Here is a 23,921-nt window from a genome sequence, read left to right as displayed (position 1 = left end):
GCCTGGCCCCAGGAGTGTCCCAACTACGGCAATTTTAAGACTTGTGGGCTTCCGTTCCTAGAATTCCTCTGAAAAGTTTTCTTTTTATTCTCTTACATACAATTATAGGTATACATTCATAAAGTTCTTCTTCTTCTTTACATTTGTCATTCCATTTAATAGGTTATAATGTGCAATTGGGGTTGCTTTATTTACCATCCCTTCTTCCGCCTGTTGTAACACCACCTTATTTTCCCTTTCTTTTCTCTCTCCCTCCCTTCTCTACTTCCTTCCTTCCTCCTCTCCTTCCCCTTCCTTCTTCCCTTGCCTTTCTCCCGCTCTTCCTCTTCCCCTTCCTACCCTCTCTCCTCTTTCTCTCCCTTCCATCCCTCCTCTCCTTCCTCTTCCTCCTTCTCTTGCCTTTCTCCCGCTCCTCCTCTTTCCCTTCCCCTTCCTACCCTCTCTCCTTCTCTTTCTCTCCCTTCCATCCTCCTCTCCTTACCTCTTCCTTCCTTCCCTCCTCTCCTTCCCCTTCTTTCTTCCCTTGCCTTTCTCCTGCTCTTCCCCTTCCCCTTCCTACCTTCTCTCCTTCTTTCTCTCCCTTCCATCCTCTTCTCCTTCCCCTTCCCTCTTCCCTTCCCTCTCCCTTACTCCTACTCTTCCTCTTCCCCTTCCTACCTTCTCTCCTTTCTCTCCCTTCCATTCTCCTCTCCTTACCTCTTCCTTCCATCCTCCTCTCCTTCCCTTCCTTCTTCCCTTATCTCCCTTACTCTTCCCCTTCCTACCTTCTCTCCTTCTCTTTCTCTCCCTTCCATCCTCCTCTCCTTCCCCTTCCTTCTTCCTTACCTGTCCCCTACTCCTACTCTTCCCCTTCCTACCCTCTCTCCTTCTCTTTCTCTCCCTTCCATCCTCCCCTCCTTACCTCTTCCTTCCTTCCCTCCTCTCCTTCCCCTTCCTTCTTCCCTTCTCTCTCCCCTACTCCTACTCTTCCTCTTCCCCTTCCTACCCTCTCTCCTTCTTTCTCTCCCTTCCATCCTCCTCTCCTTATCTCTTCCTTCCTTCCCTCCTCCTTGTTCTCTCCTCCTTTCTCCCTTTCTTTTCCTGTTGTTATAAGTGTCTCTTTCAAATCTCAGTTTGTGTTTTCTCGGGATGGTATTTCCGCAAACCCGAACATAGTTTAGTCCATTCCTAGAATTCCTCATGGTGGCTGGGGAATTCTGGGAGTCGAAGTCCACAAGACGTAAACTTAAGCCCTCGGTTGAGAAACGCAGATTCTCAGGCCTTGCGAAGAAAGAGAACCAACAGGAAGGCCACAGCCCGGGAGGGTCTGAACTTTGGCAAACTTTTAAAGACTTGTGGACTTCAACGCCCAGAATTCCACATGCTGGCTGGGGAATTCTGGGAGTTGAAGTCCCCAAGTCAAAGTTGCCACGGTGGAGAAATGCAGATGCTCCGGCCTCGTGAAGAAAGACGAGAGCAAAAGCAGTAAGACCACTCGCCTTCTGCCTTCTCATCTCAGGAGGTTTCAATCAGGGCAACTTTTAAGGCTGGTGGACTTCAACTCCCAGAATCCCCCAGCCAGGAGTTCACAAGCCTTACGGACAGCCCTGCCTTTAACCCCTTGAGGTCAACATGTACCCAGTTTTGGTTTTGCCAAACTGCCACCCGCCAGAGGAACCAGACAGAAACTCCAATACGTAGTTTGTGCGTTTGGGCCTGGAAATAAAAGCAGATTTTTTGGCTTGGGTGGGCATCTGAAATCTTCCTCAATTGATCTTTTCTTTCTTTCTTCCTTGTAGGTTTGTTAGCGTCAGTGACTTGTTTTCCCCAACTGACCTGGGCAGAGAAAGCCAGGTTGGTATGAAGAGGTTGGGGTGGGGGGAGAGGGCAGGCCCCTTCCTGGGAGGGGAGAAGCAGCACCACCCCATTTTAGGCACTGATCCTTCTATTTAATTTGTTGCTTAATGTTTCTAATGTTAATGCTTCGGGGTTTTTTCCCCCCGTATTTTTAACTTTTAATGTGCCTAAATTGCTTTTTATGATACTGTTGCTCAACAATGAGATGGGACGCAGGGAAGGAATGATGGGAGGGAGATGAGAGAAAGAAGGATGGAAGGAAAGATTTCGGAAGACGGTAATGATTGAAGGAAGGAGAAAAGAAAAAAAAAGGAAGGGGAAGGGAAGGAGGGATGAAAGAAAAAGAGGAGGAGGGGAAGGAGATGAGAGAAGTATTTGGGAAGAGGGAAATGAAGGAAGGAAAACAAGAAGAAGAAGAAGGAAAGGGAGGGAAGAAGATGAGAGATGAAAAGATGGAAGAAAGGATTTGGAAAGAGGGAAATGAAAGAAGGAAAGAAAATCTGAAGGGAGGGAGGGAGGAAGATGAGAAGGAAAGATGAAGGATTTGGGAAGAGGGAAATGAAGGAAGATCTAGCAAAGAAAAAAGGAAGGAAAGGGAGGGAAGAAGATGAGAGATGAAAAGATGGAAGAAAGGATTTGGAAAGAGGGAAATGAAACAAGGAAAAAAAACTAGGAAGGAAGAGAAAAAAAGGGAGGGAGGGAGGAAGATGAGAAGGAAAGATGAAGGATTTGGGAAGAAGGAAAATGAAGGAAGATCTAGCAAAGAAAAAAGAAAGGAAAGAAAAAGGAAGGAAAATAGAAGGAAGGAAAGGGAGGGAGGGAAGAAGATGAGAGATGAAAAGATGGAAGAAAGGCTTTGGAAAGAGGGAAATGAAAGAAGGAAAGAAAATATAGGAAGGAAGAGAAAAAGGAGGGAGGGAGGAAGATGAGAAGGAAAGATGAAGGGTTTGGGAAGAAGGAAAATGAAGGAAGGAAGATCTAGCAAAGAGGAAAGAAAAAGGAAGAAAAATGGAAGGAAAAGAAAGAAAGAAAGAAAAGGATCGCGATGCTGACAGCCAAACTTCTCTGCCTCCCCCCCCACTTTTGCCCAGATCTTTATTTCCCGCACCTATGACGCCACCACTCACTTTGAGACCACCTGTGACGACATCAAAGACATTTACAAGAGGATGATGGGCTCCGAGTTCGACTTTGAGGAGATGAAGCGGAAGAAGAACGATATCTACGGAGAGGACGAACAGCAGTGAGCGGGAGCCGGACGTCTCTTCTCTTCCCCCCCCCCCTCCCCGTCCCTCTCCGGCTCTCGACCACAGACCCCGGGGGTGGAGACACCCGCACTCAGGACCTTTAAGCTGAGCTCCCTCCCTCCTGCCTCCCCCCCAAAAGCTCCATATCGTAAGGCCCTATGACTTTCTCTCTCTCCCTCTCTTTCCTCCCCTTCCTTAATCATATCTCTTGAGATTGAAAGGACCCTTGCACTGATCCGACCCCCCCCCCCTTCTCTCTCTTTTCGGCTAGAATCATGTGTCCATTTCAGCTTGGTGTTCTGATTGGCAGGGGCTGACACCTGTCACTCTAACTCTCGCTAACTCCATTCTCAGCCCTTTAAAAAAAATAAATCAATCTGGTCCCAGCGGGGAGGAGGGGGGACGGACACAAAGCCCACCACCCTATAGAGACTCTCGTAGCCCCTTCCGAGCTACCACCATTCTTTCCGAAACCCTGGCGGACGGCTCTCTCCCGCCCCACACACCGACGGACGCAGTGCGCGCTTCTCCTCCTCCTCCTCCTTTCGGCCTCTCCCCCCCCCACCCCCTTTCCCCTCCCATTTCACGCCAGCCCGAATCCTGGCAAGGCCGCCTCCGGTTGCTCACGCTTTTAAGCGGCATCTCTTAAGTCCCCCCCAACAATTTTGGGGGTGGTTTTTTTTTCCTTTTCTTTTGTTTTCGATTACCCCTGCCCCCCCCCCAAAAAAAAACCTCCTTAAATCTCCTAGCTTCTCAAAACTTTGTTTACATCTGTTGGGACACAACTTTGCCCACGAGGCTTCTGTTTGTGTTTTAAAAGTGCTACTAATAAAAAAGAAAGAAAGAAAAACGGTGCAAGCACAAAAAAAATATGCCAGAGTGGGTAACATCTGTTTGTGTGTGCGCGCGCACGTATGTCTTTTTTCCCCCTCGCGGGAATAGATCTGGTTTCACATGGGCTGGAACGCATCTCTCCCTCTTCTTTTTTTCCAGTGTTGGGTGGAGGGAGGGCTGGAGGGGGGGAGATGCTGGCTTGTTTTGGTGCTGCCAAGTAAAAAACTATTTCACTGATGACGTTGCCTAGTTTGGTAATGAGACGTCTGCGAGAAAACCAGCAAGGTCAGAGGGCATCAAGGAGCCCACCGTGTTCCTCTTTCCCTCCACTTCCTTCTCCCCCCCTTCTCTCGTCCTCCCCCCACCACTCTCCACAAACCCCACTCCCTTCTAGCACTGATGACGTTGCCTAGTTTGGTAATGAGACGTCTGCGAGAAAACCAGCAAGGTCAGAGGGCATCAAGGAGCCCAGCGTGTTCCTCTTTCCCTCCACTTCCTTCTCCCCCCCCTTCTCCTCTCATCTTCCCCCACCCCTCTCCACAAACCTCACTCCCTTCTAGCACTGATGACGTTACCTAGTTGGGTCGTGAAACGTCTGCAAGGAAACAGAGAGCCCCAAGGACCCCACAGCCCCCCACTTCCTCTTGAAAGAGGTTCCTGTCCTCTCTCAAGCCAAAGAGAAGAACATGAGGTCCAGTCGTGTCTCCTCCATTCCTAGAAAGATGCATTACAACCAAGAGGTTCTGGCCTAGTCCGCCTTAGGCCTGAAAGCCAGCTGGGTGACTGTGGGCCAATCACCAGGAGACAGCGAGTTCTAGTCCCACCTGAGTCATGAAAGGCAGCTGCTGGATTTGGGGGCAAATCCCCAGGAGAGGGTGAATTCTAGTCCCACCTGAGTCCTGAAAGGCAGTTGGTGGATTTTGGGGCCAATCCCCAGGAGAGGGTGAGTTGTAGTTCCTCCTCAGGTGTGAAAGGCAGCTGGGTGACTGTGGGCCAATCACCAGGAGACAGCGAGTTCTAGTCCCACCTGAGTCCTGAAAGGCAGTTGGTGGATTTTGGGGCCAATCCCCAGGAGAGGGTGAGTTGTAGTTCCTCCTCAGGTGTGAAAGGCAGCTGGGTGACTGTGGGCCAATCACCAGGAGACAGCGAGTTCTAGTCCCACCTGAGTCCTGAAAGGCAGCTGGGTGATTTTGGGGCCAATCCCCAGGAGAGGGTGAGTTCTAGTTCCTCCTCAGGCGTGAAAGGCAGCTGGGTGATTTTACTTCACAGGGTTGTTATGAGGAAAACAGGAGGAGGAAAATATGATTTGCATTCACCACTTTTTTGAGTTGTCAAATAAATACAGGTAGTCCCTGTATTTATCACACAATAAATATATAAAATTCAAATTATCTTCCCCCACCCACCCCCATTTCCATCATAAACCCCCTTGGTGTGGGGGGTTTATCTTCTAGTTCAGTGGTTCCCGAACTTGGCCACTTTAAGACTTGTTGGACTTCAACTCCCAGAATTCTCCAGCCAGCTCTGCTGGCTGGAGAATTCTGGGAGTTGAAGTCCACAAGTCTTAAAGTGGCCAAGTTCGGGAACCACTGTTCTAGTTTTATTTTTAGTTTTGAAATTGTGCTCTCCCCTCCCCTCAAACAAATAACTCCGCTGCCTTTTCAAGTCAAGTTTATTTATAAAGATTAGTTACAAAAGAATTCATTTCCCCCCTCCGCCCCTCAAAGACGGGTGAAGGGTATCTTACAAGGCCCAAATTTTTAATTAATGCTCCAACTGAAGGAAAACAACCTCAAACCGCTTATTGCAACGGAGCTCTTGAGAAATACTCCCAAATCATAAAACCATGCTATCTACAAGAGGAAACAAGTGCTACTAAACTCGGATTATCTATACTCGTCGCCCCAGTTCCTCCCCCCCCCGCCCTCCCCCCCCCCCCGATAAAACACCCCCTTGTAATGGTAATGGCCGTTGTGCGGTTCTGCCCTGTGTTGAGTGTGCAAAATAATCCCGGATCCTAAAAGCCCACGAGACGCATGTGTAGGAGCACGCTTGCCGTGCACCCTTGAGGAGCACAATCGCAGAGGGGGTTGTGTTAAAGTCAGTGCACTAGGGGGGGGTCCAGCCTTGGCAATTTTGAGAGAGGTGGACTTCAACTCCCAGAGTTCCCCAGCCGGTGGACTTCAATGGACAGAATTCTGGGAGGTGGGGAGTCGAGTGGATGGGGAATTCTGGGAGTTGAAGTGCAATGGATGGGGGATTTAATGGATGGAGCATTCTGGGAGGAAATCCACTGCCTGGGGAATCCTGGGAGTTGAAGTGCAATGGATGGGGAATTCTGGGAGTTGAAGTCCAATGGATGGGGGATTTAATGGATGGAGCATTCTGGGAGGAAATCCACTGCCTGGGGAATCCTGGGAGTTGAAGTGCAATGGATGGGGAATTCTGGGAGTTGAAGTCCAATGGATGGGGGATTTAATGGATGGAGCATTCTGGGAGGAAATCCACTGCCTGGGGAATTCTGGGAGTTGAAGTCCAATGGAGGGGCGATTCTGGAAGTCCAATGGATGGGGAATTCTGGGAGTTGAAGTCTGATGGATGGGGGATTTAATGGATGGAGCATTCTGGGAGGAAACCCACTGCCTGGGGAATCCTGGGAGTTGAAGTCCAATGGATGGGGAATTCTGGGAGTTGAAGTCCAATGGATGGGGGATTTAATGGATGGAGCATTCTGGGAGGAAATCCACTGCCTGGGGAATCCTGGGAGTTGAAGTGCAATGGAGGGGCGATTCTGGAAGTCCAATGGATGGGGAATTCTGGGAGTTGAAGTCCGATGGATGGGGGATTTAATGGATGGAGCATTTTGGGAGGAAATCCATTGGCTGGGGAATCCTGGGAGTTGAAGTCCAATGGTTAGGGGATTCTGGGAGAAAATAGACTGGCTGGGGAATTCTGGGAGTTGAAGTGCAATGGAGGGGCGATTCTGGAAGTCCAATGGAGGGGGAATTCTGGGAGTTGAAGTCTGATGGATGGGGGATTTAATGGATGGAGCATTCTGGGAGGAAATCCACTGGCTAGGGAATCCTGGGAGTTGAAGTCCAATGGATGGGGAATTCTGGGAGTTGAAGTCCAATGGAGGGGCGATTCTGGAAGTCCAATGGATGGGGAATTCTGGGAGTTGAAGTCCGATGGATGGGGGATTTAATGGATGGAGCATTCTGGGAGGAAATCCACTGCCTGGGGAATCCTGGGAGTTGAAGTCCAATGGTCGGGGGATTCTGGGAGAAAATAGACTGGCTGGGGAATTCTGGGAGTTGAAGTCCGATGGATGGAGGATTCTGGGAGTTGGAGTCCAATGGTTGGGGGATTTAGTAATTAGTAATTTAATAAATTTATATGCCACCCAATCCCGTAGGACTCCGGGAGGCTTAATTTCGGGAGTTGGGAATTCAATGGATGGGGAATTCTGGGGGGAAATCCATTGGCTGGGTAAATTGGACACCCCTGCCTAACACTGCTTGTGCAATACTCAACATTCCCCCCAGCCACCCCCACTTTCGGAGTGCGCCCAACCACCTCTCGTGTCCAAAGTGTTTGGTTGAGGTCAATTGATTTGTAACCCTTCAAGTAAAAACAGATCATTTCTTTTGAATTTTCCTATGTGATACTGAGAGCTGCATAATGGAGAATCACGGATTCCTATTCTGTCCTTTTCCTATTCGGAGAGAGAGAGAAAGAGAGAGAGACAAGAACGTCCAAACACATTTTCCTTCGTGAGGTTCCACGTTGTGTTTAAATGAAACAACGCCCCCCTTCCCAAGCCGCCTTGCCACGGCCCCAAAATAAAACCCGCCGGGAGAGGGAGGGAGGCTCGTCTGCTTGACCTCAACGGGCGTCGTGGCTGCTTAAGCGGAGTGAGCAGGAGGAGAGTCCGGTGTCCGGAACAGACAGACAAATCGGGTTTGGCGTTGCGATCCTGGGCTATTTGCAAGAAGGCAGTAGGCGGTTTATCCTGGTTACCTGAAACAAACATCGGTCACTGTTACCGGCTTAGTCCAGTGGTTCCCAAACTTGGCAACTTTAAGACTTGTGGACTTCAACTCCCAGAATTCTCCAGGCAGCTCTGGAGCTGCCTGGAGAATTCTGGGAGTTGAAGTCCACAAGTCTTAAAGTTGCCAAGTTTGGGAACCACTGGGCTAGTCCTCGAGTTAACAATCACAACGCAGCCCAAAAGTTGCAGAGGAAGACAGTTGCTAAGTGAATTACGCCCCATTTTACGACCTGTCCTGCCGGGGTCGTTAAGCCAATCACAGGAGTTGCTAAATCAATCACACGGTTTAGATTAGAGTTGGTTTAGATTACAGTTGGAAGGGACCTTGTAGGTCATCTAGTCCAACCCCCTCCACCCAAGCAGGAGACCCTACACCATGGCTCCCTCCCCATTAACTTGGCTCGTCGGAAGGTTGCAAAAAGGGGATCACGTAACCTAAGGATATTGCAACCATCATAAATATGAATTGGTGGCCAAGCTCCAATTGTAGAGATGGTACGATGGTCGTTAAGTGTAAACAAACGGCCCTAAGTCACGTTTTTCAGTGCCGTTGTAACTATGAACAGTCATGAAATGAACGGTTGTAAGTCGAGAAAGCGTTTCCGCCCCTTTCTTCCGTGAAAAAAAAAAATCATTTCCAGAGCAACACGGCCTCCGAAAAGTTGTTCCCATTATGAGATGGAAAAATATTAAATAATTATAATCAAATCATCTTTTAATGACCCCATAATCCCTTGAGGGGTGGACTCTGGGCAACAGAATGAAGCTGAGTGTTTCCTGGCCAGCTGCCTTTCCTGTTGCCAATGCGGAGTTTTGTCCAGCAGATACTTTCTCATTGTGCCCAGAGAGAGAAATATCTGCCTCTACCTAGGATGAAACCCAACAGCCTCCCCTGATTGTGAGGCGACAGCGCCACCTGTAGGCCACTGCACAACTCCAAATAATTATCACCAAATAATAAATATAAAACAAAACATTTGAAACAAAAGTGCTTCCGATTAGACAGAAAGTTGACAACTATTTGCTGAGGGAAGCAAAATTTATCAGGGTTTTTCAGCTTTTAATTTTTTTCCCCAGCATCCAATTATATATTTTTATTTATTTAACATTAGATGTTCGGATCATGTTTTTTTCTTGTTGTTTTGTACACAACTTTCGCTACTGTTATCGTTGGATGTATGCTTTTTCTTTCTTTTTTCCTTCTCTTTTGTCTTTTATTCCCCTTGATAAAACATTATATATATATATATATATATGTGTGTGTGTGTGTGTGTGTGTGTGTGTGTGTGTATATATGTATATATGTATATATGGAGAATGGAAGTAGTGATCTTCCTCCCATATTTGGGCATACCGGGGGTTGTAAAATCTAAATAGATACCTTTCACCCTGGCTGGCTGATAAGGAGTCGAGCTCTGTGGCTCAATGGTTAACACATCTGCCTAAGAGGCAATACAGCACAGGTTCGAATCCCAGGAAGGGTATGGCTAGTTGATGAGAACTAAATAGCTTGAAATAGATCTATGCTAGTCTCCCTTTATTTATTTATCAGCACAAATATAACATCTATGTATCTATGTATCTGTCTGTCTGTCTGTCTGTCTGTCTGTCTGTCTATCATCATCATGTGTGTGTGTATATATGTTTTTTTTTGTGCTGATAAATAAATAAAGGGAGACTAGTATAGATCTATTTCAAGCTATTTAGCTCTCATCAACTAGCCATACCCTTACTGGGATTCGAATATTGGGTTTCTGTCATGATGGACTCTTGTGACGAGCCGATTGACAGATGATGGAAGCAGTTAGCTTCCTCCCATAATTGGGGCTTACCAGGGGTTGTGAAAAATCTAATATATATATGTGTGTACATACATACATACATACGTGTGTGTGTGTGTGTGTGTGTGTGTACATATATATATATATATATATATATATATATATATATATATATATATATATATATATATATATATATATATATATATACACACACACACACATACATACATACATACATATACATATATATACACACACACACACACACATATATAAAAAGAAAAAGAAAAGAAATAAAAGCGCTTTGATCCCAATGTCGTTTTCCAAAATCTACTATCGCAACTCTCTTCAATTCCCGGTTTTTATTATTATTATTTAATGGATTTATAGGCCGCCCAATCCCGGAGGACTCGATCCGGCCGCTGTCCTCCTTACCAGAATCCGCGTCCGGATGGCGCCACCATGCCTTGCACAGTTGTGATGAAGTCGGTGATGTTCAGGCTGAAAATGCCTTTGTCCTCCAAGGCTTCCCGGCTGGCGCTGGCACTTTCTGCCAAGATGAAAAAAGGGAGTTGGTGAAAAATGAGATTACCGTATTTTTCAGAGTATAAGACGCCCCTTTTTCCCCCTTAAAAGAGGGTGAAAATTTGGGTGCGTCTTATACACTGAATCTAGCCCCACCCACAAATTAGATAAAGGTCGTTCCTCCACTTCCGACCAATCACTTAGGAACCGTTCGACGTTACAATAGACTTAAGAGAAGGCCAACTCGCTTAGTGACTATTTGAAGTGACCATTTATAATCAACTTGACTTACGACCTGGTGTTTGTGTCAACAGGGGGAGGAGCCAAGCTTAACCACTATGGCGAGAAAGATAATGAAATGGGGGGAAACTCAACAAACGTCTCGCTTAGTGATGGACGTTTTGGGCTCAAGCATGGTCGTAAGTCGAGGACTACCTTGGATAAGAGCCGAGGTGGCGCAGTGGTTAGGGTGCAGTACTGCAGGCCACTTCAGCTGACTGCAGTTCTGCAGTTCGGCTGTTCAAATCTCACCGGCTCAGGGTTGACTCAGCCTTCCATCCTTCCGAGGTGGGTAAAATGAGGACCCGGATTGTTGTTGGGGGCGATATGCTGACTCTGTAAACCGCTTAGAGAGGGCTGAAAGCCCTATGAAGCGGTATATAAGTCTAACTGCTATTGCTATTGCTATTCTGCAAATGGAACAGTTCTGGAATGAGGATTGGCACACTGGGGGGGGGGGGAAATGCCTTCAGAGTCCTTCCTCGGGCCACTCTACTTTTTTTTGGGGGGGGGGGGACAGGAAGGAGGGTGCAGTTACCTGTGAGAAATACGCCAAATCTCTTGGTGATGTGTTGAATTTGCAAGTTCAAGAGGCAGTTGAAGCGTTCGAATCTCGTGCAGGACCGGGAGTCACACTTGTGGTAGTGCAGGACCTCCGTCATGTTGGCCACCTGGCAGGATTTTAGGACCGATTCCTTGGCGTATGCGGCAAGATCCCCCCTGCGGGAAGAAAGAAGGCCAAGAGGTGATCCCCCGGGCCGCTGGGAAGTCCCCCGTCCGTCTCTGGCCAGTTCAATACAGCCCATTTTCCCCCTTGGAAAAAAAAATCGCGATATTGGTCATCGATACGTCCATTGATTGTCCAATTAGTGGAACGACTTGCCTCCAGAAGTTGTGGGTAGCTCCATCACTGGAAGTTTGTAAGAAAAGACTGGGACAGCCCTCGGTCTGAAGTGGAATAGGGTCCACCTGCTTGAGCAAGGGGCTGGACTAGAAGACCTCTTAAGGTCCTTTCCAACTCTATTACTCTATTTACAGCACAAATTGTATTAGACTAATCTTATCGCTTTCAACTCAACTACTAACTTAGTAGAGCCAGGGAATGCTGCAGAAATAGTATATCTTCCCTTTGACAGAATTTGCCACGACAGGCCGAAAAATGGACTTATTTTCAAACACCGTTGATATATCCTACGAAAATACCACGAAGAAAATGTGTCGTCCACACATACCGTATTTTTCGGACTATAAGACACACCGAAGTATAAGATGCACCCTGATTTTGAAGAGGTAAATTTTAAAAAAAGAGTCCTCTGCAGACCTCCCAAAAACTCTGCACACCTCATTTTTGGCACAAAAAAGAAAAAAGGGGAGGCATGCCGGGGAGCGGGGGGGGGAGACGAGCAAACAATGGTCCTTTTTTGCAAAAACAGGCCATTTTTTGCAAAAAAAGGGGAGGGCATGCAGAGGGTTTAGGAGGCTTGTAGAGTGCTTCTCGGGGCTGGGGGGGGCAGAAACAAGCAAAAAAGCCAATTTTTCGCTCGTTTTTGCCCTCCCCAGCCCCCAGCAGCACTTTGCAAGCCTCCCAAACCCTCTGCACGTCCATTTTTGCAAAGGGGGGGGGGTTTCGGGAGGCTAAAAAAATGCTGCATTCAGAGTATAAGACGCACCTAGATTTCCACCCTCTTTTTTGGGGGGAGGGAAAGGTGCGTCTTATACTCCGAAAAATACAGTAAGTCAATTTGTGGTGCATTTCTGCACCCATTTGAGGGTGGCCTTATGCTGCAGATGGGCTTGTTAAACGAATATATAGAATTGGTACAGTTGGGTCCGAACCAATTGGGAAGCAAAGCTGAGACCAAAGAGAAGGTTCTTGGGGAGGTAGAAATCTGGCATAGGGTCTCCTGCTTGAGCAGGGGGTTGGACTAGAAGACCTCCAAGCTCCCTTCCAGCAGTATTCTGATGGATCTCACCTGGCGTCTTTCTTCAGCTTCTTGGATTCTCGGTAGTGAAGGAGCCACTTCCATCTCCCATGACTGTTGAGTTTCTCCAGGGTTTTAATCACGTCCTTCAGCTCCCCTGGAGAGAAGAACACGCCCCCCTGCCGTTAGTCCCCTCCCTCTCAGCCTTGGCTCCTTTAAGACGGGTGGACGCCCGCTCCCGTAACTCCCCAGGCAGGCAGGCAGACTCACCCACGCTCATCCCTTCCAGGACGTTGTCGTCGGACACCACAAAGCCTCCGCTGTGGAACAGCTCCTGGTAGGTGTGGTCCAGGGGGTCTTCGGGGCTGTCCACCCCAGCAAAAGTCACGTTGGGGCAGCGTTTGAGACGCAGCAAAGATGGGACCTGTGGAAGCGGCAGAGAGAGGGAAAATAAGGAAGGAGCGCAGTACTGGTGCTCACAGCCTCAAAGGCAACTGGCTGACTGGATGGGCGTGGCCAGCTTGATACCACTCACGGTGTGGCTGACTGGGTGTGCGTGGCCAGTTCAACACCATTTACTGGGTGTGGCTGACTGGAATTGGGTTGTGTCTAGTCTAGTGAAAAGGAGTGTGTGTGTGTTTGTGTGTGTCACATGATAACAGTCTCCTTGAGGGGCTGCCCCAAAGAAGAGAGAGTCAAACTATTCTCCAAGGCACCCGAGGGCAGGACAAGAAGCAATGGGTGGAAACTAATCAAGGAGAGAAGCAAGCTGGAATTAAGGAGCAACTTCCCTAAGGGTGAGGACAATTAACCAGTGGAACAGCTTGCCACCAGAGGTTGGGTGGGTGCTTCGTCACTAGAGGTTTTTAAGAAGAGACGGGACCACCGCCTGTCTGAAATGGTGAAGAGTCCCCTGCCTGGGCAGTGGGTTGGGCAAGAAGACCTCCAAGGTCCCTTTCCATTGTGTAATTCCATTATCTATAATAGTGGGGTCAAGCAGAAGGCCCGGGGGCCGAATCTGGCCCACAATGTGGCCAGATTCAACCCAGGGAGGGGCCGTCCTGGAAACTATAAAGGCCCGGCCTGCATAGCTTTGGCCCGGTCTACCCAATGCGAAGAGAAACATGCCAGCAGTTTGGGGACTGGCGTTGGCCACACCCACTGAGTTGTGTCAAGATGGTCACGCCCACCCAGTCAGCCACGCCCACCCAGTTGGTCACACCCAGTGTTGTGTTGAGCTGGCAACGCCCACTCAGTCAGCCACACCGAGTAGTGTCAAGCTGGCCACACCCACCCAGTCAACCACACCCAGTGAGTGGTGTCAAGCTGGCCACACCCACCCAATCAGCCACACCCAGTGAGTGGTGTCAAGCTGGCCATGCCCACCCAGTCAGCTACACCCACCCAGTCAGAAAACACCCAGTAAGTGGTGTTGAGCTGGCCATGCCCACCCGGTCAGCCACACCATGAGTGGTATCAAGCTGGCCACGCCCACCCAGTCAGCCACACCATGAGTGGTATCAAGCTGGCCACGCCCACCCAGTCAGCCACACCATGAGTGGTATCAAGCTGGCCACGCCCATCCAGTCAGCCACACCTACCCAGTTGGCCACACCCAGTGAGTGATGTCAAGCTGGCCACGCCCACCGTCAGACACACCTCCCTGGCTCCCCTGATGTGGCCCTCAATGAAATTGAGTTTGACACCCCTGATCTATTACGTTCCCCCAAGAGGACTTCAAAAAGACAGAAATCCGGCTCCGTTGGTGATAAAGGGCTGAGAATTAATTCCCAGAAAGAGCCGAAAGCAAGTTTGGAACCTACTTTGTGGATGTGTGAGCAAATGTCCTCGTTTCGAACGATGACCAAGAGGTTCTCGGTCTCCACGCCGCTTCCTTTGCAGAAGTGCAGTAGGTCCACTTCGGAGTGGCCTCCCTTCCTCAGCAAATTCTGGAAGGTGGGGAAAAAAAACCATCCATGAAAAAACACCAGCTGCAACTATGGTCAGCCACACCCACAAACACACAACACAATAGCCACCCCTCTTGTTTTTGCCCCATTTCGTGTCATCTGCATCGATACAGTCCAATGCAAATCTCGTTTGTGCAAGAGACAAACGAGGGGAGATTTGTGTATTCTTCCTGGTTAAGGTACTGGTGCAGAAACCAGGAGATGGGGAATTCTAGTCCTGCCTTATCATTTACTGAAGTACAACTTTTGTGATACCTCTAAATCTCTTGTTTATTCACCTGTTTCTATTTTTTTCCTCCTTTATCTTTTCTCTCCTTTTTCTGTTTACATTTTTCTCTTAAAATATTCAATATATATTTTGAACACACACACACACCAACAACCAGAGCATATTATGCGTATCCAAAGAACTCAAATGCCTTTTGATGCCTCCTAATAAATGAAGGGACGGAAAGGCAGAAGATAAACAACAGAGAAATTAGCTTCTTGTTTGGAAATGATAGTTTTATGGCAGTGTTTCTCAACCATGGCAACTCTAGTATGGGTAGACTCCAACTCCCAGAATTCCTCAGCCAGCATGCTTTAAGACACGCAGACTTCAACTCCCAGAATTCCCCAGCCAGCCTCTTTCAAGATGGGTGGACTACAACTCCCAGAATTCCTCAGCCAGCATTTGTAAATTCCAGCTTGCAGAATTTCAAGCTAGCATTGCTGGACTTCAACTCCCAGAATTCCTCAGCCAGGAGGCTCGGGAATTGTGGGAGATGAAGTCCAGCCACCATGCTTTGAGATGGGTGGACTTCAACTCCCAGAATTCCCCAGCCAACATGCTTTAAGGCGGGCGGACTTCAACTCCCAGAATTCCCCAGCCAGCATGCTTTAAGGCGGGCGGACTTCAACTCCCAGAATTCCCCAGCCAGCATGCTTTAAGGCGGGTGGACTTCAACTCCCAGAATTCCCCAGCCTCCTGTCCAGCAATGCTAGCTTGAAATTTTGCACGTTGGAATTTACAAATGTTGGCTGAGGAATTCTGCGAGTTGTAGTCCATCCATCTTCAAGGGACATGTTTGAGAAACTCTAACATGACAGCAATCCCGAGTGACCCATCCTTTCAACCATGCCGCAACCATTCTGAAGCAGCCCTCTTCCTCCCAGGGACCCCGAGACCCCTCCCCTTCCACACAAACACCCTCAAATCCTACCTTTACTCTCCCGAAGAATGGGTCGTCTTCCGTTTCCATCAAGTAGAACGAGAAGGGTTTCCGGCACGCTTCCTGGGCCACATTTGTCAGCTGGAAATGTAGTGCGTTGCGCAGCTCGGTGAGAAGATCCTCATAGACGAGCGGCGCGGGAGGTCGAGGTGGATACCGTACTTTGCTCGCCTTTTCTGAGGTAGCTGTGGGGTCTCTATCCAGGGTGCGCGTCCGTGAGCTCTCCAAGGTCATCACCCTGCTGAACTCGGCAAACTCTTCGAGTACGGACGAGATATCCCGGGAAAAACTGTTCCGCGTAGGGTGGGTCAGTTTCTGGAGATGCGAAGAAGGGAAGGGATACTTCGGACCGAGTCCACCTCGGCTCCTCGACGCAGTGGCTGGGGCAAAGGGATGCAGGCTGGCTGGAAACTGGTCATCGTTTCGGCACCTAGTCCGCAGATTTGGGTTGACGACAGTGACCAGTAGTGGACTTTTGCTCCTGGTGGGAAACCTAGCAATTGTCCCTTCTGAGACCGTTCCCGGCGACAACCCTTCTGCTATCCCTTGTGATGGGACCTTCTTGCTGGGAAGAACGCGGGAGGTAGAACGTTGCGATCTTTTCAGGAGCGCCTGGATCCTGCAGTGGAACCGCAAGGACTCCACCTCTAAAATGTTCTGAATCGGGTCATTCAGAAGACCCCAGTTCTTGCTCCAGGAGTTGATGGACCCCAAATCTCTGGGAAAAGGGTGGTGCTCTTTGGAGAATGAGTGGAAAGTCCTGCTTTTCTCCTTGTGCTTCTTGGTGACAGAGAAATTGATATAATCCTTGAAGGGCTGAGGCTTACGGTCCATGTCACCAGACCACAAGCAACCTTTTTTTAAACCCAAAGGAACGTTGCGTTTCATGGACCCGGCATCTGACGTCTTCTGACTAGCTTCCGAGGACACCCAATCTCCATCTTTACAAGTCTCGTTCCCAGGAACTGAACTAGGGGTTAACTCGGATTCAACGCTCGGGGAGGCCCTGAGTCTTGGTTGATACCAACTCTCAAATGTTCTTGTGGTATACCAATCTACACAGGGATCTCGGCCACCGTCCACCATCCGAGATTCATCTTCCGAGTCTGTGTCTGTGCTTGAAGAACTGATGGACATCTCTGTCCTTTCATCAGGTAGAGGGTCTTCAGGTTTTCCCATGCACCCCTTTGCTTCTTCTTTGGCTTCTTCTTCACGATCCTCTGGAACTTCATTTGAATCTCGGTCAACCAAAGAACCAGGTTCTTCTGCCAAAGAGTCCTCCTGACGTTTTGCTTGGACAAAGGATGAGTTGCCCACATTCTCTCCTCTAGAACAATCTTCTCTGTTGCAGATAGGTTCTTCTGGACTAGCCTCTGTCTGCCCAACTTTCTCCAAAGTAGACACGTCGTAGTCATCCACGTTTGCACTGTAGTCATCTGGTGACTCAATAGTTTCGAGCCATGAACATTTGCTTTTTGGGCTGGTTGTGTCGAGCTCTGCTTGACTTGTCCCACCACTTGAGAAGATCCCCGTGGCAGCTGAGGTAGCATCATTTCCTTTTTCAGAAACATCTCCTGGATCGGACATCGTGTTCTCGTTCAATGGGGAACATGACTCTCCTCGTCCTTCTTGTAAGTCTTCTTCTTGGTCATCAAAGCTGGAACTCTCTTCTAAACGTCCCTCAGCCCATTTTACATCTGCATGGGACTGCTGACCAGATGGGCAACCCTCGTCATCACTCACGGCGGGTGTCACGCACTCCAGCAGGGCTGAATCAATCCAACCGAAGCTCTTTGGAGCCCTCATTTCTTCACTCTGAGCTACCCTGGCACACACCGTGTCTACCAATTCATTCATTAAAACGTGGACCTCTTCAGCTACAGCGGTCCTGTTAGCAGTTGGTTTTTCAATGCCATCAATGGGGACCGCTTCTTCTTCTTCTCTTGCAGAAGAGTCTCCAAGATTCTCTTGATCCAAACGCGTTTCGCTCTTGAAGGACATCTCTGATTCCGCAGCAGGTGACTCCAAGCTCGGGTATTCTGTTGCGGGCTGAGAATCCACCCGGATTTTTTCTCCCTGATTGATCTTCTGTTCCTCCTGAGTGACCGAATCGAACTCTGCAAGCTGTTCATTAACTGGCCCCAAAACATCGTCTGTTGGGTGATGTTGGGAAACTTGACAATCCTTTTGTTGGGGAATGGAAGAACCCTCAAGAAAATCCAGCTGGGCCCCAGAATCGTCCTGCAATGTTGCAGCTTCATCGGAAATTTCCTGATGGACAGGACTAGCTGGATGGTCTCCTTCAGGACTTTCAACCAGATCCATTTCTTTGGCGAGCGGAAGACATTGAGCAAATGCAACAGATCTATCTTGGTTTTCCACCGATTCCTGCCGAGTTGATACACTGTTTGGTACACACAGGTTCACACACAAGTTGTCGTTTGGTTCGCAAAGCTGCACAGCTGAATCCGTGAAGTCTGTACTGTCCTGAGAAATATCTTCAATCAAACCCATCGAATTTTGAAAAAAGGGATACAGGTGGTTATCAGGACGGTCTTCCGGGATCCTTGGTGGTTCTTCATCAGATGCTCCTTGATGGACAGGGCTAGGCTGCCATGAAGGCAGACAGGGCGAATGGATCCCACTGTCTTCCTGAGAAACTGAGGGAAGGTCAACCATATCAACTTGGTTAGGAACCCTAGGACATTCTGCCGATTCTTGTGGACTTTGTAAGGCTCTCTCTGGAGTTGTTCGAGCATTTGGGAAGTCTCTGGAAGCTTCGGTGGATGCTGAATCGGCTAAGATAGCTTCGTCGCACGAGTTCTCCACCTCGTCTGTCTGTTTTGGAGACGTGGGATCCGTGGCTGATGCAACCATCTTTTTATCAACAGTCACTGGATGGCACGAGGTCTCCTGCTGAGGGACCGTATCCATCAACCCCATTTGACTTGGAGATACAGAGCTGGAGGTTGATCCAGCCATCTTTTCATCAACAGTCACTGGATGGCCCGAGATCTCCTGCTGAGGGACCGTATCGATCAACCTCATTTGACTTGGAGATACAGAACTTGAGGTTGATCCAACCATCTTTTCATCAACAGTCACTGGATGGCCCAAGATCTTCTGCTGAGGGACTGTATCCATCAATCTCATTTGACTTGGAGATACAGAACTTGAGGTTGATCCAACCATCTTTTCATCAACAGTAACTGGATTGGATGAGATCTTCTGCTGAGGGACCTTATCCATCAACCCCATTTGGTTTGGAGATACAGAACTTGAGGTTGATCCAGCCATCTTTTCATCAACAGTCACTGGATGGCCCGAGATATCCTGCTGAGGGACCGTATCCATCAACCCCATTTGACTTGGAGATACAGAACTTGAGGTTGATCCAACCATCTTTTCATCAACAGTCACTGGATGGCCCGAGATCTTCTGCTGAGGGACCGTATCCATCAACCTCATTTGACTTGGAGATACAGAACTTGAGGTTGATCCAACCATCTTTTCATCAACAGTAACTGGATTGGATGAGATCTTCTGCTGAGGGACCGTATCCATCAACCCCATTTGGTTTGGAGATACAGAACTTGAGGTTGATCCAACCATCTTTTCATCAACAGTCACTGGATGGCCCGAGATCTTCTGCTGAGGGACTGTATCCATCAATCTCATTTGACTTGGAGATACAGAACTTGAGGTTGATCCAACCATCTTTTCATCAACAGTCACTGGATTGGATGAGATCTTCTGCTGAGGGACCTTATCCATCAACCCCATTTGGTTTGGAGATACAGAACTTGAGGTTGATCCAGCCATCTTTTCATCAACAGTCACTGGATGGCCCGAGATCTCCTGCTGAGGGACCGTATCCATCAACCCCATTTGACTTGGAGATACAGAACTTGAGGTTGATCCAACCATCTTTTCATCAACAGTCACTGGATGGCCCGAGATCTTCTGCTGAGGGACCGTATCCATCAACCCCATTTCACTTGGAGATACAGAACTTGAGGTTGATACAACCATCTTTTCATTAACAGTCACTGGATGGCCCGAGATCTTCTGCTGAGGGACCGTATCCATCAACTGCATTTGACTTGGAGATACAGAATTTGAGGTTGATCCAACCATCTTTTCATTAACAGTCACTGGATGGCCTGAGATCTTCTGCTGAGGGACCGTATCCATCAACCCCATTTGACTTGGAGATACAGAGCTTGCGGTTGATCCAATCATCTTTTCATCAATAGTCACTGGATGGCACGAGATCTTCTGCTGAGGGACTGTATCCATCAACCCCATTTGACTTGGAGATACAGAGCTTGTGGTTGATCCAACCATCTTTTCATCAACAGTCACTGGATGGCCCGAGATCTTCTGCTGAGGGACTGTATCCATCAACCCCATTTGACTTGGAGATACAGAACTTGAGGTTGATCCAACCATCTTTTCATCAACAGTTACTGGATGGCCCGAGATCTTCTGCTGAGGGACCGTATCCATCAACCCCATTTGACTTGGAGATACAGAGCTTGAGGTTGATCCAGCCATCTTTTCATCAACAGTCACTGGATGGCCCGAGATCTTCTGCTGAGGGACCGTATCCATCAACCCCATTTGACTTGGAGATACAGAGCTTGCGGTTGATCCAATCATCTTTTCATCAACAATCACTGGATGGCCTGAGATCTTCTGCTGAGGGACCGTATCCATCAACCCCATTTGACTTGGAGATACAGAGCTTGTGGTTGATCCAACCATCTTTTCATCAATAGTCACTGGATGGCCCGAGATCTTCTGCTGAGGGACTGTATTCATCAACCCCATTTGACTTGGAGATACAGAGCTTGTGGTTGATCCAACCATCTTTTCATCAACAGTCACTGGATGGCCCGAGATCTTCTGCTGAGGGACCGAACTTGAGGACAGTCGTACCTCAGCTTCTTGGACACTCGGGAATTCTGTCGGATGCCCAGGCGAGGCATCTGGGGATGATGCCCTAGATGGGAGAGGACCTTGTTCAGATGACTTGTCATCAATCATACCATCTGTTTCTTCTCTTCCTGTCTCACCGCTCTGCAGAGGATCTTCCTCATCCTCTGAAACCAGATCCATATCTCGGACTTCCATGTCATCTTCGTTGCTTTTGGAGAGCCACAGATCAACGGATCCCAAGTCCACGCTTTCTCCATCTCGCTCCTCCGTACGGAGTCTGGGCTGGTTTCCCACTCCGTTTCCTGGATTACTGGGCTCCCGAGACTCCACATCTGCTTTCAACCCCTCTCCTTTCAACGTTCCTGGGTTGGGACCACCAACTGGCAGGTTGTCCTTCTTCACTTCTTCTGAAGAAGAAGACCCAATGTCAGATCCCCTATTTGGTACCGCAATGGCAACTTTGGTGCTTGCATCAGGCTCTTGGTTTCTTGTACCCTCCGGAGGTCCCGAAGGCACGGATGCCTCATTTTGTGGAGTTTCAACCAACATTGTCTCTTGACTTCTGTCCGTCTTGGTTTGAGAGATCGGAGGGTTCCCACGTTCGTCAGACCCAGGCGGGGTTTCAACAGGGAGCACAGGGTGAAGTGAGGTTTGTTCCTTGGGCTCTGCTTCGACCGCCTGGAAGAAAAATAATCCACCTTTCAGATTTGCAGACGGACAAAGGAGTTTAGCAAAAAATCTCTACGGGTATTTTAAAGCCACAAGTTATGCTAGCATAGGAACATAGTGGTAGGACTCGACTTACGACCATAATTAGGACTGGAATCCCTCCCTCCTTTTTCCTCCTCCTCTGCCTCCTCTCTCCTACTCCTCTTCCCCCTCCCTCTTTTCTCCTCCTTCCTCCCCCCTTCCTTTCTCCTTTTTCCTCCCTTTCCTCCACTGCCTCTGCCTCCTCCCCATCCTTTCTCCTCCTCTTCCTCCTCTCTTTCTTTTCTTCCCCTTCCTTTCTCCTTCTCCTCTTCCTCCTCCCCTTCCTCCACCTCTCCTCCCCCCTCTTCCTCCTCCCCATCCTTTCTCTTCTTCCCCTTCCCCTTCCTTTCTCCTTCTCCTCTTGCTCCTCCCTTTCCTCTACTGTTTTTTCCTCCTCCTCCCTTTTCTCTTCCTCCCCTTCCTTTCTCCTTCTCTTCCTCCTCCCTCTTCTCCCTTCCTTTCTCTTCCTCCTCCCCTTCCTCCACCCTTCCTTCCTCCTCCTCCTTCATTTTTCCTCCTCCCCCTTCCTTTCTTCTTCTTTCTCCTCTTCCCCCTTCCTTTCCCCTTCTCTTCCTCCTCCCCTTCCTCTCCTTTCCTCCTCCCCATTTTCTCTTCCTCCCCCTCTTTTCTCCTCCTTCTCTGCTCTGCCTCCTCCCCTTCCTTTCTCCTCCTCTCCTTCCTTTCTCCATCTCCTCTTTCTCCCCCTCCTCCCCCTTCCTCCACCTCTCCTCCCCCCTTTTCCTCCTCCCCCCTCTGCCTCCTCCCCCATTCTTTCTCCTCCACTTCCTCTCTTCCTCTTCCACTTCCTTTCTCCTCTTCCCCTTCCTTTCTCCTTCTCTTCTTTCTCCTCCTCCTCCTGCCCCTTCCTTCCTCCTCTTCTTCCTCCCCTTCTCCTTTACCTCCACTCCATAAAGCCAATACCCTCTTAGCCCTGACGACATTATCTAGTTGGGTCACGAGACATCTGCAAGGAAACCAGCTCAGAGATCAACCACGGACCCCACGATTCAACTGTGATCTGCCAATCTTCCCTCCCCCATTGGGGCCAACCAGCATCCCTTGAACAGGAGGCGTCCATTGCCTCTACGGGGCCCACCAAAACCTTACCTCGTCAATGGACTTTGGAGGAGGAGACGGTCCTTCCTTCTCAGGCAGGTCCTTTGTTGCTTCAAGTTCTGTCAGAGGACTCTCGTCCTCTAAGGAGTTGGTGGCGGACAGTTCGCTGCCCGGGAGTAGCTTCTCGGGAGGAGAAACCGATCCGACTTCCCCTCCTTCGGCAGGTCTCTGGACAGTTTTGGGGAGAGAAGCCGCGAGGCGTTCCTCCAGCACATAAGGCTCGCCACCATCCCCAAGGAACTCCAAGGGCTCCACCAGGCTGTTCAGGGAGACGTACTTGGCCGGGTTCCGGTGCTCCACCACTTTTCGTACCGTCAGGGTTGGGGCCGGTTTGCCGTAAAACAGCGCCACCCACATATGGAGGATGAGCTTCATCTCTTCCAGGTCGTCCGAGAGGCTTCCGTCCCAGGGCCTGGAGAAAGGAAAGCGGGAATTGGGTTTGCGGTTTTAAACGTGCTCGTCGCTCGGCTTCGCAACCGGGGGCCCGCGAGAGTCGGAAAACAAATCGAGGAGAGAAGCAACCTGGAACTCGGCAAGAATTTCTCGACCGCGAGAACAGTGAACCGGTGGAATGGCTTGCCTCCAGAAGTTGTGGCTGTTTCCAACCCTGGAGGTTTATAACAAGTTGTGTAGGGTCCACCTGCTTGAGCAGGGGGCTGGACTAGAAGACCTCATAAGATCCCTTCCAACTCTTTTATTCAGTTTATTCAGCGCAAACCAATTGTACTAGACCAGGAGTATCAAATGCAAGGCCCACGGGCCAGATCCAGCCCACGGGGCCGTGTTGGAAAATATGAGGGGCCGGCCCGTGTCTCATCAGCCTGTCAAGGTAATGATGATTTAATAGCGGACCAGCTGCTGTAATGCTGTAATACTCTAATGATGATACAATGGTAGTAATGAGTTAGCAAAGTTATTTGACTCTTTACCACTTTGATAGGCTGTATTATAAGACAACCCATATTGGGACATATCTCTGTTTCCGTGTGTGCTTCCATGCTGTAGTTGATGATTGATTGCCTGGCTTTGTCTAGTATGTGTATGTATGTATATATATATATATATATATGTGTGTGTGTGTGTGTGTGTGTGTGTGTATGTATGTATGTATGTATGTATGTATGTATGTATGTATGTATATATGTATATATATATATATATATATATATATATATATATATATATATATATATATATATATATACACACACACACACACACACACACACACACACACACACACATACATACATACTCCTTGTAGATAAACTATTTGAAAGACAAACCTGTTTACTGTATTTTGCTCTTGGGTTGTCTCAAAATAGTCACACTGTGTGCTCTCTGGCAGGGCCCGGTCTACCCAATGCGAAGAGGAAAAATCGGGCCAATGTGGCTTCAGCCAGGTCTACCCAGTGGGAAGAGGAAACATGCCAGCAGTTTGGTGGGTGGTGTCAA

At 48.8% G+C, this 23,921-nt stretch overlaps 2 protein-coding genes across 3 annotated transcripts in view; one reads left to right on the top strand and one right to left on the bottom strand.

Annotated features, from left to right (window-relative positions):
* The window catches only part of GDI2 (GDP dissociation inhibitor 2), a 34,380-nt gene extending 30,447 nt beyond the window's left edge, over window positions 1-3,933 (top strand). The window contains exons 10-11 of the mRNA XM_087722669.1: window positions 1,779-1,833; window positions 2,928-3,933. Coding sequence (XP_087578795.1) covers window positions 1,779-1,833; window positions 2,928-3,083 — 211 coding nt within the window. The 3' untranslated portion in view covers window positions 3,084-3,933. The remainder of the gene's footprint in view (window positions 1-1,778; window positions 1,834-2,927) is intronic.
* A 1,943-nt stretch (window positions 3,934-5,876) lies between these two features.
* TASOR2 (transcription activation suppressor family member 2) overlaps window positions 5,877-23,921 on the bottom strand; it is a 47,422-nt gene continuing 29,377 nt past the window's right edge. Inside the window, exons 13-20 of one of the 2 annotated variants that reach the window (XM_087722667.1) lie at window positions 22,458-22,878; window positions 15,651-21,278; window positions 14,302-14,427; window positions 12,749-12,902; window positions 12,530-12,635; window positions 11,095-11,276; window positions 10,188-10,302; window positions 5,877-7,937 (exon numbers count right to left, since the gene is read on the bottom strand). In XM_087722667.1, coding sequence (XP_087578793.1) covers window positions 7,934-7,937; window positions 10,188-10,302; window positions 11,095-11,276; window positions 12,530-12,635; window positions 12,749-12,902; window positions 14,302-14,427; window positions 15,651-21,278; window positions 22,458-22,878 — 6,736 coding nt within the window. In that variant the 3' untranslated portion in view covers window positions 5,877-7,933. Of the gene's footprint in view, window positions 7,938-10,183; window positions 10,303-11,094; window positions 11,277-12,529; window positions 12,636-12,748; window positions 12,903-14,301; window positions 14,428-15,650; window positions 21,279-22,457; window positions 22,879-23,921 lie in introns of those variants that run through there. The other variant, XM_087722668.1, reaches the window with a different exon arrangement.

The sequence above is a fragment of the Thamnophis sirtalis genome, unplaced genomic scaffold, assembly GCF_051295495.1.
Source record: "Thamnophis sirtalis isolate CommonGarterSnake01/CBP01778 unplaced genomic scaffold, rThaSir2_p1.2 scaffold_9, whole genome shotgun sequence".
In the NCBI taxonomy this organism is placed as follows: domain Eukaryota; kingdom Metazoa; phylum Chordata; class Lepidosauria; order Squamata; family Natricidae; genus Thamnophis; species Thamnophis sirtalis.
This window is presented reverse-complemented; position numbering and strand designations above follow the sequence as displayed.